The sequence below is a fragment of the Frankliniella occidentalis genome, unplaced genomic scaffold (assembly GCF_000697945.3).
Source record: "Frankliniella occidentalis isolate FOCC.00 unplaced genomic scaffold, Focc_3.1 Scaffold17, whole genome shotgun sequence".
Lineage (NCBI taxonomy): Eukaryota > Metazoa > Arthropoda > Insecta > Thysanoptera > Thripidae > Frankliniella > Frankliniella occidentalis.
Window position 1 is genome coordinate 1,481,751 of NW_026267147.1, and position 15,243 is coordinate 1,496,993.

At 48.4% G+C, this 15,243-nt stretch overlaps 1 protein-coding gene across 4 annotated transcripts in view; it reads left to right on the forward strand.

Annotated features, from left to right (window-relative positions):
* Positions 1–15,243, forward strand: part of LOC113204793 (uncharacterized) — an 82,863-nt gene that overhangs the window by 51,578 nt on the left and 16,042 nt on the right. For all 4 annotated transcript variants that reach the window (XM_052264246.1, XM_052264245.1, XM_052264243.1 and 1 more), the window contains exon 2: positions 4,887–4,956. Coding sequence is in view for 2 of the 4 variants with exons in the window: in XM_052264243.1 (XP_052120203.1) it covers positions 4,887–4,956 (70 nt within the window). In the remaining 2 variants the exon portion in view is untranslated. The remainder of the gene's footprint in view (positions 1–4,886; positions 4,957–15,243) is intronic.

Genomic DNA, 15,243 nt, shown 5'->3' on the forward strand with positions numbered 1-15,243 from the left:
CGCCCCGCCACGCCCCGCCGCGTGCCGCCCACCCTTGTCCCGCTACCCTACGCTCTGCCCGCCTTGTTTGCGCCGCACCGAATTATTGAGTTGTACCAGAGCCAAAGTTAAGATGAAGAACTCGTCGGGCCGTGATGACAGTTATGCTGTACTTTTGTACTTTGTGGTGATAGGGGCCGATTTGACGCTGTGAAATACAGAGAAAGGCAGACTCCTTCTCCACACGCGGTCCAATAATAAACATCACTGGATTGTGCCCATGTAGGTGGCCGGTAGGTGCCATTACGTAAGACCAAAATGGCTGAGCACGTTTGATATTTTGTGAGAATATGTTTAGCCATCCCTGAAAAAAATTAGTGGGGTCAATGTCGTAACGAGCTCACATTTCGCATATTTTTCAAAGCAGAGAGAGAGTATACCTCGAGAGAGAGAGTATGGGTAAGGCGCACGTCACATCGGACCCCGCGGATATCCGCAGGCGCCCGTCTATATAAAGCGCGTCCATGCACCCGAAAACGACAGCGAGAGCCAAGGTTCACTAAGCCGTTTCCGTGATTTCCTTTGGTTTACTTTCCGAGCGTTGCGCATCTGCACATGTGTGCAGTCTCTTCTCATGCACCACGACACATTTACCTGAAAATCCACCTACTGTTGTTTGTAAACGTCCTAAACCTCTCAAAGCCGTCGGTGCGACTGAGGCGCCATCTAGCGAGTAAACAGCTCTTTCGCTGACTTACTGCTCCTCACCCCACTGCGTCGTCCGAAATAGCACCTTACAAGTGGTGACCTTCCCCTATTACAATGGCCTTGGCCGTCTTTTCAAGGCCTCTTCGAAAACGGTCGATAAGCGTGCCTCTTTATAGATAGGTGCGCACTCTTCAAAATGAATTTCAAGTAATTGATATATATATATATCATCACTTCTTCTGTAAGTTAAAAACTGCCAACATCTTTCTTCTTTTTTCTTTTCGAAAAGTGTGTAATGCGTGTTGTTCCCAACTCATGTCATTCTCTGACGCGTCCTCTCGCGCCTCGGTAAAGAAATATAGTCGCCATTTAGAATGCCAGGGTTTGTTTTTAAAATGTTGTATTTGACATCGCGTATTTCAGCAGCCCGCGAGCAGCCGTCTCGGCAGTCGTGAGCATGTTTGTTATTTTACTGTCTACGTGAATGCGTCATGTTCACACGATGATCCGCACAAAACAGCTAAAAGTTACTCTACGAAAAGGTCATTTTTATGCATATCCAGGTGTTGAATGTACACCCAGCAAACGGTTCCGTTGATTCAATGGAAAGAAAATTTGATCAAATTTTTCTCTTGACTCAATGGAGTTCTATTGATTCAAGGGAAAATTCCCACAGGGTAAAGGAAAATCGCTTAAAGTTGTGGAAAATTTCTCTCATGCTTTCCATTGGTTAAAGTTCCATTGATCCAAGGGATTCTCCGTTAATTCAATGGAACCATTTTCTGAGTGTGGTGACGTCGTGTTCCCAAAAATCAATGCGCTCTGCGCTTTCGTGAGAGGACAGAACATGCATCGCGAAATGTTAAACGTTAGACCCTGCCGTGTGGTGTCACTGCATTTGTGCAGGTGCGCGCGCGTGTGTGTGTGTGAGTGCGAGTGTGTGCGTGAGTGTGTGTGAGACTGTGTGTGTGTGAGTGCGAGTACTCCGTACGATGCGCGGCGCTGCAGCGGGGGGTCAAGTAGAGTCTTGTCCACTCGTGTTTACACACGGGGCCTGGCCGCACGGCCCGGGGGGCAGAGGGGGGGGGGTGACGTGGTGGCCAGGATTGTGCAGGGCGGACGGATCCCATTGAGAGTGGTGCGAGAGAGAGAGAGAGAGAGAGAGAGAGAGAGAGAGCGAGCGAGAGAGCGAGACCGCTTCCTCTCTCTCACCACTTCCCTGGGGCGCGGAAGACTCGCCGCCGCGGCCGCCGACACTTGTCACTATTGCAAAGGCGCGAGAGGCGCTGAGATGAGATGAGAGGCGGCTGGGTCCGCCCATGGACCGCGACCAGCAGTCTCAACATCTCATGACCACTCGATTGATCGGAAGTGTCGCCAGGCACCGACGGCACTCTGCCACTACTTTGTATGCGCGAGATGTCGTGACCTCGCAGCTCCTATAAACTCAAAGTAACACTGTAAAAAACATGTTTGTACATGTACGATATATTTTGTAATTTTCCATATACCAGGTGGCTGTTTAACCCCGCGCACTTCTGTAGTTTGACTGTACCGCACGAACGAGTGCGGGCGGGCTTGCCTATTGCCCCTGTCCACGGCGCCTTACGGGCCATGCGAGTAGACAACCCGCCCGCACTCGTGCGTGCGGTACAGTCTAACTACAGAAGTGCGCGGGGTTAATCAGCCACTTGGTGCAGAACGAGTCGTACATGTACTACAACCTGCCACTCTCGCTCGTTATTAAGTTCCAAGTCGATACGAAGGGCTAGTAAATAATTTTACAATTTCAACTGTAAATGTACGACTTCATTCATAGAAATGTTTCTTGTACCCGATACGACAATTTTTTTTATAGTGAAACAAAAAGTAATCATGTAACATAGTTTCCTCCCAAAAATCATAAAAAGGAGGCAAATACTTATCCAATGAAACAGGTTTATGTTTTATGCTTGTTTTGAGGCCGGCGCGACGCGGGGAGGGGTTGTCAGCCCCCTAGGCTGCTCACGTCCGAAAGAGGGTATCACGTACCCACCCACCTATCGAAGCGACGATCGCATGTCGTCTTCTTATGGTGACCGGGCAGCCTCCGTCGTCCCACCGGTGGTGCTTCCGAAGTGTTGGCCCTTCGTAGTGACCCACAAAGCCACTTCAAGGCTGCTGTGTGCGTTTGCCTCGCAGCAGTGCCCCTGGACTTAACAGACCCACGTAAATGACGTCCCAGGCCGGGTCAGTTATGCGCTGTTCTCAGGGTGAAACGGTTAGGCGCTTGCGCGCGGCCGGGCGGGCTCACAGGCAGGACCCGCGCCACAGGACCCCCTCCGAGCGCGCAGGGGAGGGGCGATGGGTTTTGTGGGATCCGTATTGGACTGTAAAGGCGGTTCTCTTTCTACCTGAACATATGATGACTGCGCGCTCAGGCGCCGGCCAGGAGGGGGAGACAAAATTCCTTTGTTGGTGTGTGTGTGTGTCCGTACGTGCGTGTGCGCGCGCGTGTGTGTGTATGTGGAGAGAAACTGGGAGTCGGTGTATACGCGTTTGCTTATGTGTGTTGATAGAGAGAAAGAGATATGGAGAGGGGGGGGGGATGGGTTGGGGCGACTCTGACAGGGTGTTTGAGCGTGAGAGTGAGTGAGAGGGAGAATGTGTGTCGTGCCCGTGTCTGTCTTCTTCGTCTGGCGCTAACCGGCAGACAGAGAATGATTTTACGCCACCTCTGTGACAAGGCTCGCGTTTGCGACAAAATCCACCCGAGACGGGCTGGTGAAAGATTATCATCCACACACATTGACGACTTGCCGTTCCTTATTTCTGCAGAATAATAAAGGCGGCGACATTCTTTTGCGTCGGGGCGGACAACGACTCGTTGTTTTGCCTCTCCTCCCATTGGGTCTCTGGTCGACATAGAAAAAATTGTATCCATGTTTAGGAAAAGGCGAAAGTGCAGCCACTGTAATGTTGTAATCCATACCTCGTCTCCCCTTTAGTGTGGCAAGTCGTTTAGAGAGTCTCCCTGCGCCCTCTGGACCTCGGACCCTTTTTGACCCTCTTGTTTACCCCAGCCCTTCACACAGTTTGCTGCGCGTACCGCTGTTCTGTAGGTGTCAAGTTTCCGGTCTTCTGAACGCGCGCCGCCGCCGCGTGCCGCCAAAGCCTTTGTAGGTGCGTCGGGGAGTTTGTAAAAGCCCCGTATAACGGCGCCCTGTCCCGTCACACTCCTCTTGCACTCGCTTCTGCCAAAATAGTTTATTGGTTCAAACGAAGGGCGCAACCATTTCTAAATTCAAAGGACTGCAACTGACACATCAGTAACTGAAAAAAGTTTACCGTTTTATTTCAAATATTTGGGAGTCTCATTGGTTTTCGTAGGTCCATTATCCGCTCTGTGCAAAATTGCCAATTTTCTTCTCTTTTTTTTGCCATTATTAGTGGATAATGACGCGTCGGTGACGGGTGTGAGACCAGACCACCCGCCTGACCCGTTCGGCCCGTTCTCTATCGCCCGGCGCCTTCCGCCCCGCACACCTTGCGCGCTGCTATCCGCCGAGGTGCGGCCGCGCTCGCCGCGAATTTTGCGACGTGTCCAATTAATGACGCCCGGCCCGTTTTGTCGCGAAATAAATTGCGGCGCGGCGGTTTGTTTGGGGCCGGGCGCGCCGTTTATCGCCTCCCGCGAGCCTGTCTGTGCGACGCAGTCGATGAGCGGCATGAAGTTATGAGGGTTTATTTTGAGGCGCTGCCATGGAGAAACGCTAATCCCACGGGCGGGTTCTCTTCTATGGGCGGTGCGTGTGATGCACAGGGGACGTAGAGGTGGGGCTGTGTGTGTGTGTTCGTGTCGTATGTTTATATAAATGTGTATATTGAATACTGTTAAAATTGTTGAAGGTGATAATAAAAATACCATCTAATTGTGCAACCAAAACGATGCCTTCACAACTAACTAATGGGGGTGGGTAGGTGGTACACCCAGAAAAGTATGTTCTTGATTTCTCCATGGACTTGAATTTTTGAGTAGAATTGTTCTTGATTTGAGCCAAAATACTTGGTATAAGAACAATTTTGTTCTTATACCAAGTATTTTGGCTCAAATCAAGAACAATTCTACTCAAAAATTCAAGTCCATGGAGAAATCAAGAACATACTTTTCTGGGTGTAGCTGTTTCCTTGACTAAATCGCTATCATTTCCCTGTCGCAGGTCTCCTCCTTCTCCTGGCTGCTTGCAGTGTCTACAGCTCCGCGGGGCACAAGTGGAACCCGGAACACAGGTAAAATTGCTCAACGAATTGATTTATTTTTTCGTAAAATCAGGAAATGTTTGGGTGGGTAGACTTCGCGTGCAAATCTAGCCCAGCAGCTCCCAAAGCCGGTTGCGGCGCGTCCATGCGGGACTTTTGCCGATGAAATATTAAACACAAAAGTGACGCGGTCACATTTTTATAAAGCCGCGCCACATGGACTTTTTTACGCTTGTAAAACAAACGTGATATCAAGCCTTTTAAGGGCAATAAAGATCCAAAAGCATTACAATTTATGAATTCCATTAAAAAAAATTGTTCTATGGGCTAAAATTAGAGTCTAAACCCTACCACTCTTCGCAAAATTCCGCTTCAAACAAGGTTTATGATGGGGTTCTGTTTTTGTTTTAATGCATAAATTTAGTGGATTCCTTGTACTTTTTGACTTGCCTTCCATTTGCTGGTCGTTTGTCAGAAACCTATTTTTACATGTCACATGTAAGCTCGTTTAATGCAGAATTTTCCGGTACGAATGCGACGTTGTATACCGAAATGAGATAGGTTTTCATCATACAGAAACTATCGGAAAAACTGAAAAAATGAACTCTAATACCTCTAAAAAGGGATAATAACCCCAGGATATAGGTACGGTACACCTTTCTTTTCACCGCATAAGCGTTCCCTACAGGCAGCGACTAGAATGCACAATAAAAAAAGCCAGCGTAAAAACGTAAATTTTAGAGTAAGTTAGCAGAGCTTTTGAATGTTGCAGCTTTTGACGCAAAGAAAATGTGAAATTCCTTATCAAATTGTAAAGTTTTTTCTACCAGGGTTTTTCCATGTCACTTACAGAAATTTAGCTCTGCAGGTGATAGGAGAGACGCGTCTTATAGAGTCAAGAGAAATAATAAATTGCACCAGTGTGCGCTGCAGTCTGCTCTGTGCTGACTTTTGCTGTGTAGAGAAGGACACACCTGGCAGGTACAGCGGCGCTGATGCCGCTGCTGGCGCTGGAATCGCGCGCCGCAGCAGGCAGCAAATAAAGATCTCAGGTCGCATATCTCATGGGATCGGTGCGGGAGATTAGCAGCGCGCGTGTGTGGGGGACAGGGGTGTGTGCATGTACGGGCAAGGGAGAGCCACTGCCATACGCGCTGGACCAACAGCTTCAACAAAAAGAACAGTACATCGAAAGGGATTACTTTTTCTGCGTTATTTTTGAATTATTTCTCGTAGTAGATCGTGTGATAAAAATCAAGACAGATGGAGAGATGAGCGCAAGAGAATGGAGGAAAAGGGGGGTGCGGGGTCATATAGCAATCGGGTGCCAGTGAAAGGTCGACGATTATAGTGCCGATCTGATCCGGGCCAAGCTTTTAGCATTTTACCGCTACGGGTGTTTTACGATTCTTGCTTGCGAAACCACTGATCAATACAGATGGGGGTTAAAAAAAAACAACAAAATACCCTCGGAGTGTTCAATGCCAATCATAAGTGGAGCCGGCCAATAAAAGTTCGGAACGCGTGAAAGACGATCCACAAATCAAATATCTCTTCAAATAGGTCGGTAGGGTTTTCTTTTCTTTTGATTATGTTTTCGGTGATAGTCATGTATTGGAAGTTAAAACTACGGCCGTGGATAGTGGCTGAATGAATACTTTGTAAAATCAATTACACGCGGAATCTGCCTACCCATCTTGCCAAGAAGTGAACGTGTTTCATGTATGTTGTTTTTTTGTCACCTGAGCCCCACCAGTGTGACTGGCTGTTTGTCCGACTCAAGTGTGCAATATTTGCACACCAACGTGTGCAAGTTGTGATTTTGCACATTACATGGTGTTTAACTCAAGTTGCACACTTGTGTGGTGTGCAAATTTTAGACGTTTTGTAAACGTTTAAATTCTGCACACTTGGACGTACACAGTTCTATGCTGTTAATAGGGAACCATATGGTGTGCAGCTGCTATACGTTTCGGAAGTGTCGAAAGTTTAAACACCAATTGACGTATAACATAGTTAGACACCACAAAGTGTCGAGAAAATGCACACTTGAACTTAGACGTCAATTGACGTGCAAAATTAAACACTTGTTTTACCAGTGCAGCATCACCATAATAAACTGTCTCAGCGCGTTTCACGCTCCGTACCGCGCTATGACAATTGACCCGAAGTAATGGCCTCTTTGCAGACGACTTATTAGGGTTTTAACTAGTTGGCCTGCCCCTCGCAATTGTATGCATTTCTCATTTCCTGGGTGGGGCGCCAAACTGGCACAAGGCGGCTACCTGAAAGCAATGCACAGCGGCAAGGCAAGACACTTAAGATGTGGGGTATTTTTGCGAAATATTGCAATCAATCGAGGGTGCTAGTGCTAAAATAGCCCGACAAAGGACAAGCTTCGTTTTAGATCTTTTTTTCTTCTGGGGTGTGGCCTCATTCGGGCATAAGAGTGCAGTAAAGGAAATGCACTCTGAGTGCCCTGTCAGAGGCAACACTATATGGCAGTCCTCTCCTGCGTGCAAATGCAGCCAGCGCGACGTGTCCGCACCGCACCCCAGTACATCCGCCAGGCGTGTTCAATCTTCTGGAAGGACAATGATGAGCATGCAAAATGAATCCAACTCTATCTCCTCCCCCTGTAAGTGTTTCCATATAACTCTTTCTAACAGTGCTATTCCTGTCCGATTCTCGTTGAAAGAGTTGTAAGTGGCGCTGACGGTTGTCCACGACGGGCTCTGTGTGCAATGTTAATTAATCTCGAGAGATATTATCGAGCTCGCTGAGTAAATAGAAACTGCAAATTCATATAACATCAAAAGATTGAATGGCTCGATAAACCAGAGCCAATTTGTATACTATGTGAATGTAACAGATTACATCCGCGTTGGAAGATGTCTTGGTCAGGGATGCTGTGGGTTGTTGGTGTACAAACTTCCCTCCTTTTCTCGTATCTACAGGGAGGTCCACAGAGCCCTTCCTTTATTTCACTTCTACTGTACCGCATTCAGGCGTGCAGGCGGGTTGCATACTTGCACGGGGCCATGAGGCGCCGTGGTGAGTGATGGTAGGCAATCCTGCCTGCACGCCTGCATGCGGTACAGTATCAGAAAATAAAGGAAAGGGTTTGCCACTGGACCACCCTGTATGTTTACGAAAGTTTCGAGGACAAAGGTGTTCATATCCATACAATTCTGTTAGACAGTTAAAAAATGTATAAAATTGAACTAAGATCAGTGTTACCTGTATCTGTCGGGATGTATCAAACATTTCCTGTCGATGCACTCAGTTTTGTCTTATCTCTGGAAGACGTTTGTGCGTCGTGTGCCAAACCGTCAGAGCACCTCAGACCGCAGACCGCACAGACTCAACAAGGTTTTGTTTGACACGTGATGAATGATGAAGCATTGTGTTTGTTTATATTTTATTTGTTGCTCAAACACTGCGTAAGTTAACTCACTCAATCATCAGCGTGATTTTCAAACCAGGATCCCGCTTTCGTAACAGTGTTTTAGCGCCAAAAGAGGCTTATGCTTGCAGCTTAGTAAATAAATGGCTGCAATATGCACATAGCGCAAGGCTGAGCCCGTCTCAAACTCAAAGCGCACGCAGTGTCCTCTCATCACTTTGGCCGCGAGAGTTAACGTATCCTCTTCCGTGTTATTTCTCCCTCTCCCCAACCAATACCCTCCGTTGACAGAATCGTATCTCTTTTGCAAGATGTGTAATCGTTTTATCTAATTAGTTGTGAACAGTTTTGAAAAGTTTGCTGATATTTATATGCAAGTATTTTTCAGCGTTAACCAAGTCCGAGTAAAACCGAATCAAAAGCACTGCAATTTTGTTGCACTAGCAGCTCTGTTTTCTTTGGCTGAGATTCAGGGTGACTTTCTGCAACGGGTGTGGCCAATGCCGGAGGAATTCACAGTGGATGGCCCGCCTTGAGGTCTCTACACTAGAAAAGTTATTCCAAAGAACTGTCCTTGTATCAGAATAACTTGTTTGAAAATCCGCTACGTAGAGAAGAGAGGTGTGAGTAGTTATTTGGTACTGTTGCCACTGTCGAAACTGCATGTTGCATTAACATTTCAGGGTTCAAGTCATTGCGTGCGATTCAAGGAGGCAGTAGCAAATTACGCATCGAACGGTTTGAATTATAAATGAGATTACAAATGAGCAGAGTTGCGTCTGCGCACATGTACCGTACTAATAAGTTGAAGGTAGACGAGTCGCTTGGCTCCACAGCTGCGCTCATGTCCCAGCATTTATTTTTGGGGTCGTCATGTTGTACATTTAGGAGTGCTTTGGAGGCTAGACATTGCTGCTCTGTCTCCTTGTTGACGCCTCCCACTCATTGCAAATTTTGCTCTATTGTCGTTCTCCGAGGTATTCTTTTTTTATATTTTTCCGGAAGCACATAAATGTCACCAGGTGGTCTTAAACGTTGACGTTTTACGGCTGTCAGGGGAGCGGCAACCCAGCCTCCTTAAAAGTGCTGATCGAGCGAAGCGCAATAACTTCATTATTGACCCGCGGGGCGTGGCCTGGCGTGGCCTGGCATGGAGAGCCACACTGAGGGGCGGAGCCTGTTGAGACATCATTTACGCGATTTATAAAGCCGTCAGGTTCGCTCTGACCACGTTGCAGAGGCAGAGGTGCCATAATGTGGCTGCTGGCTACAAATTACCCCATCGGTTTGCATTCGATGGGTGGAAAACGGAAAACATATACTCTGGAAATCAGAACACTGATAAACTAAGTGTTCAACTGCTCAACACTTCTAAGTGTGCAACTGTAAGTCAAATACTTGCAAGTGTGCAACTGCAAGTTAAATATTTGCAAGTGTGCAACTCGGTAGGTGTGCACTTGCAAGTGTGCAACTCCTCGGTTGAACACTTCCTACACAGTAAGCGCCCAATCTAAGGAAGTGTGCAACCGAGGAGTTGCACACTTGCAAGTATTCAACTTGCAGTTGCACACTTGCAAGTGTTGAGCAGTTGAACACTTAGTTAATCAGTGAAGGTGATCCATGATAAAATTATAATTTAAACACGATAGTGTTGTATAGTATGTTGTGTTGCAGTCCTCCAGTTTTGCGTATCAGGCAGGCACACTCTCCGTGAACTTGGGCGGCGGTGAGGTTTTAAAGGGGAGAGCGCTAAATCTATCTCCCCCTGACCTGACTTACCGCTCTGCTTTATCGGGCAGCGGTCCCATTGCGCCTCTTTAGATCACCATTCGCGAGAAGCACCGCCACAATTATGTATGCAAATGCGCGCGCGGCGGCGCTAATTGGCTAAGCAGCCCTGCTCGCGACGAGACGCCCCTCTCCTCTCCACCACTCACCGCTGTTTCCGCGTGCACCTCCAGCCTGCAACACACTTATCGTACCGTAAATTGTGCCCACTGAAAGCTTAGTTCTTAATTTTTTGAAATTGAAAATTTATCTAAATCTAAATAGAAACAAATTAATGAGCACTCTTGTCCTGCTTGGATTATGAATATTTCTTGTATTAACCGAGTTTGCTTCCCCGCTTTCCTCCCTTCGTTACAAAACTTCATCAATTTCAAGGTAAAGTTGGTTTTAAATAATTAAATTAGGAATTTTCCTCGCACCTCGATGCCACTTTTTGGCAGAGGATGCATGTCCCTGTCGGCGGCGTGCTGTAGGTGCGTTGCTCATCATAAAGTGTCCAGGTGACAAGCTGCAGCCATGCCCGCTGTGCCGCCGCTACTGCAACAGTCACTCTGTGAAACGCAACCTTATATCAGTTTGCCGATCCTGATGCGTTTGCGTTTCAGTCATTTCCTTAAAGTCTGCATTGAAAAGTGTAAGTTTATAATGAACTTTTTAAAGGATTTAAATGTGCGTTACAATACTAATATTTCACTTAAAAAATATCAGAGAAATTGTTTACAACTAGCTAATGCCAAGCACTTTGCTTGTGCAGCAGAAAAGCGCCACTCCAGGGCGTAAGTCAAACTGCTGACGTGCAAAGCAACATCGTGGCGCACTGGAGGCGCAGACATATGTTACTCTTCCGATAAGGGTAGTAGGATGCATGAGCGCAGCTTGAACACTTTGGCGGTGTGTGATCTTCAACTCCACACACAAACCTGAGCCTCATAGTTTACGTTATATTTTTAACCCTCGTCTAAAATCTCTGTCTATGGCTCTCTACCATATGCAATATAGCTCATGGTCGTCTGTCGTTTACATTTTCTATGGAAAAATGATAAAAATCAATCGCCGTTCTGCTCCCCTCCAGCGCCCGCTTTAGAGTGCTTTCTCTAATGGATAAAAATCCATGAAACCCCATTTTATAGCCTTAATGAGTGACGGATAGAGCCATACTCAATATTTGAAATGGTGATCCCCTAGAGGTGATGCGCCCGTGTCCCCGTTGTCCTTTTCTTCCACTCCCCGCCGATGAGTCTTTATCAGCTCGTAAAACGAAACAAGTTTCAGCCGAGGTGGTCGGGCCGTAAAGCTGCAGAGGCTTCAAATGATGAAGGCGAGTAGCGTCACCTCCCAGCACGGCGAGGCAGGGGTTGAGTCACAGAGTAGAGGGCACAGCTTGGGGCACAGTGTTGAACGTAGACCTACTTGAAACGTTGACCAAGTGATATGTACCTTTTAATCTACAAGGTGGTTTATAGACCTCTTCCTTTCTTTTACTTATACTGTACCGCATGCAGGCGTGCGGGCGGGCTTGCCTACCGTCGCTCACCACGGCGCCTTATGGCCCCGTGTGAGTGTGCAACGCGCCCACACGTCTGCATGCGATACAGTATAAGGAAATTAAAGGAAAGGGGGTCTTTGGATTACCCTGCATTGTCACAATGTTTGTGCCAACCCGTCAAAATGTTAAAACATTTGAAATTCATTAATTCAAAACCAAAAAGGGTTGGTGGGGAGTATACAAAACAAAATTCACGAACACAGAAAATTAAACACTGCACTGGCTAGAAGAAGACTTGACGTGCGGCAGAGAGTATATGCGTTTGTTTGCATGCTGGGTGGAAAATCTCACACTCACACCTTCGTGACGCGCTGCGCTGTCCAGCACGACATGAGTGAGTGCGATGCGCCCCCCTGTGAGCAGTGAGTGCATCTGGTGGGGAGACGGGTAGCAGGAGGAGGAGGAGGAGGAGAGCGACAGATTAAGAGCGGTGCGGATGGATCGTGCTCTCGCGCGGGTCCTTGATCGTTTTGGCGCGAGACGCGTCGGGACCGCGTCACTCATAACAGAACGGCCGTCGGGCGACGCGGCGACGCACTGCGGCCCGGATTATGGCGCCATTAGCAGGGGATTAAGGCTCACGAGGCGCCCCGCGCCGCCGCCCTGCCCGTGCTCGACAGCGTCGCGCCCGTGACCGGTGAACAGCGCGGGACGGGCTCGAGAGGTGACGTTCGAGATGGCTCATCCGAGTGCGTTTTTCATCACATTCCTCCTGTGAGTGAAATCTTCTCGGCGATTATCGTTAAACTGTTGTTAAGAGGTTATTTCGGAAAAAATTATGATCCGCCGCATTTCCTGGTTCTGGTTGCCCCGCAGCTTACTGACAAAGAACAGCCAACGCGAGAAAAATAGTATGGCGCCGTGATGGCTTAATTTGTGGGACAGCCCTCGGGAACGATGTGCGAAAGGCCTATACTTCACAGGAGGACAGACATAGTTAGGACGTCATCGGGTACTGAGTCTCGTTTTGAAGACCACCTCTCTGTTCGCCTGTTAGTGGCCACTGAAAACTGCAAGTGCCTCCTAAGCGGTATAAGATTGGCAGGCAAGGTCGGTGTGGGTGTCGAGTTGCACTGCACCCAGGAGGACCGATTATTCCTTTAAAAAGGACTCATCTTCCCTCCTGCAGTTCGTATGTCATACGAGACTCATGGCACGGTAATTGAAATATCTCCATCTTCGACAATGACCGTGCTAATGCTGCTGCAGTGCTGCTCGTTGCAGATGTCTTAATGTCCGCCGGATGGCCAGAGTTCTCAGTTAAAGAGTTTCTCGCTTTTCTCTGGAGGCAAACTGACAGACTGATGATCGCGACAACGAGTCAGTAGCAGCTACATGCCAAGGGCGCACCATCCGCTCACGTACGATTTCCAGTCTTATCTCGTAAACGAAAAATCTCCGTCTCGTACCGATGCTAATACGCCTGAAAATTCCAATTATTTCTCGAATTGCCGTTCGTTTGTCTCTGTCTGATGAAGTGAGACGTGTAGTACGCCCGCGTGTATCCCACCCCACGGCCACGCAGTCGTCCCCTATTTCTCATAACGCCCTTACACACGCTACGTGCAAAAGTCTCGCACCTGCCTCAGCCTGACCTGGGCTACCGCAGACGCGTAAATCAGCGCACTCAGCATGCAGTCGGCCCGTGCTGGGCAGCGCTGAGAAGCGCTCTTCTGGCCGTGCTGCGCTTGCTGCGCCAGCCGGTCTGGTGACTGCCGCGGGCCGGGCGGGCTGCCTGCGCCTGCTTGGGAGTTCCTGATTGGGAGTGTGGCGGTGATGCACCTTGCCGTCGTTGGGGCGCTGGGTAACGCACGAACTTTTAGGATGGAACTGCCCTATGTTTGTCGGGTATGCTCGCCGCACCACCCAGTGCACCATTTAGTTGATTCAACTAAATCAGGGTTATAAGGAACAAAATTTAGTTCCTTTGAAACCAACTAAAATTTAGTAATCTTATTAGACAGTCCCCTACTTTTATCTAAATATGGTCGCACCGGTCAAACTAAGTCAACTTGGCCAAATTATTGTATCGTCACTGGTTAAAATATGGTTTGTAGAGCTAAAATTTCTTTGGTTTTGCGTTTGGTTTTCTTGACTAGACGGTTTTCTGGGTGCGTGGAGGCCGTGCCGAGCCGAGCGACGAGAGGTATTTCAGCCGGCTCGGTCGGTAGATCCAAGTGGGATGTCGTACAAGTGTAAGCCGCACCGATCGCAACTTCAAACGACATCTGGCTTTAATTATTTCCAGTAGTGAAAGGCGAGGCGTAGCGTGACTGGGCACGCTGGGCGTTCATACCCTCAATGACGGAACAGGTCGACCGGCAGGGGGGACGCTGCGGCTGCGGCAGCGGCGGTAGCGTTCAGAAACGTTCAGAACCGCCACCGCCGCGATGGGGAAATAGTTTATGATCGTTGATCGTCTCCAGACTCAGTCGTCAGACAAGCAAGCGTGATTGATTCATTGTGCAGAGCACCGAGTGAACGTGTGCGGTACATTCGTGAGGCTCCGCACAGCGTAGTGCGAGCGCATGGCGTCGTGGACGAACTGAACATATAGACATTGTCATACCTCACATGTTTCCACTGGAACATGATTTGGTTTGATACGCTTAAAAGTATAAGTGACCCAGATCATGCCCATCATGCCCAAGAAAATGACAACTCAAACACTCAAAGACACCCTGTTTTGATGTTTTCCTTGTTTTCCTGAATATGTAACTTAGAGTTGCTTTGCTTTCGCCTTCGCCCTCCACTCAGACAGGGGGAACCCCATCTCCCAAAGCCGAGCTTGTAGGCAACCCTCTCTCATGCGTGTCCTGAGATGCGCGTGGAGTGCCGCCCGAGTCCTTATCACGAAGTAACGATTATACTACCGAGTTATGTTGGATTATCACCGACTAAAACAGCTTTCCTAAAATTAGATGATGAAACGTACTCGAGAGTTTTTGCAGTGTCAGCATTATTGGAAAGCGTAAACTGCCCGCGTCTGCTTGGCGTGTGCGCAGCGAGTACGACCAGAGAGCACCTGTGCTGTGTGCCGCGGGCCGCCTGCCAGCAGCTCGGCACTGCACGGCACTGCACCACCGGGCGCTAGTATCTCTCGTTAATGACACCCCAGTCAGCGCCTCGGACGCTCAACAAGTTGATGAAGCCGCTTTTGATTTGAAAAAGCAGGGCAAATGGCAAACCCCACATTTTACGCCACAAAAGAATGTGGTGGACCTAATACATTTTTCGTGTACTTAATTTGCTTGCGGTTGTGTTCGAGAGCGTGCTTCTCAAAAAAGCTCAATTGCTCCAAAATTTAGAGACATGAAATTATCAGGCCATTGGGTCATTTGCGACCTGTGCTCTCTTGGTCACCATAGCAGTACCAGGCCAATTATTCGCGCTGCAAAGTTTCTGTGAGCTCGCCCGCCGGAAGGCCTCTCCCTGGGAACTGCCTTTTGGCACCGAACGCTACAAGTCTGTCTGTTCGTGAAAACGCATCTGCCTGTCAGCGCCGTTCAAGTTCTAGGTCAGCAAGAGTATAAACAGTCCGAAAACGTGGTAGCTTTCAGCAAGCTGGGGGTTGGGG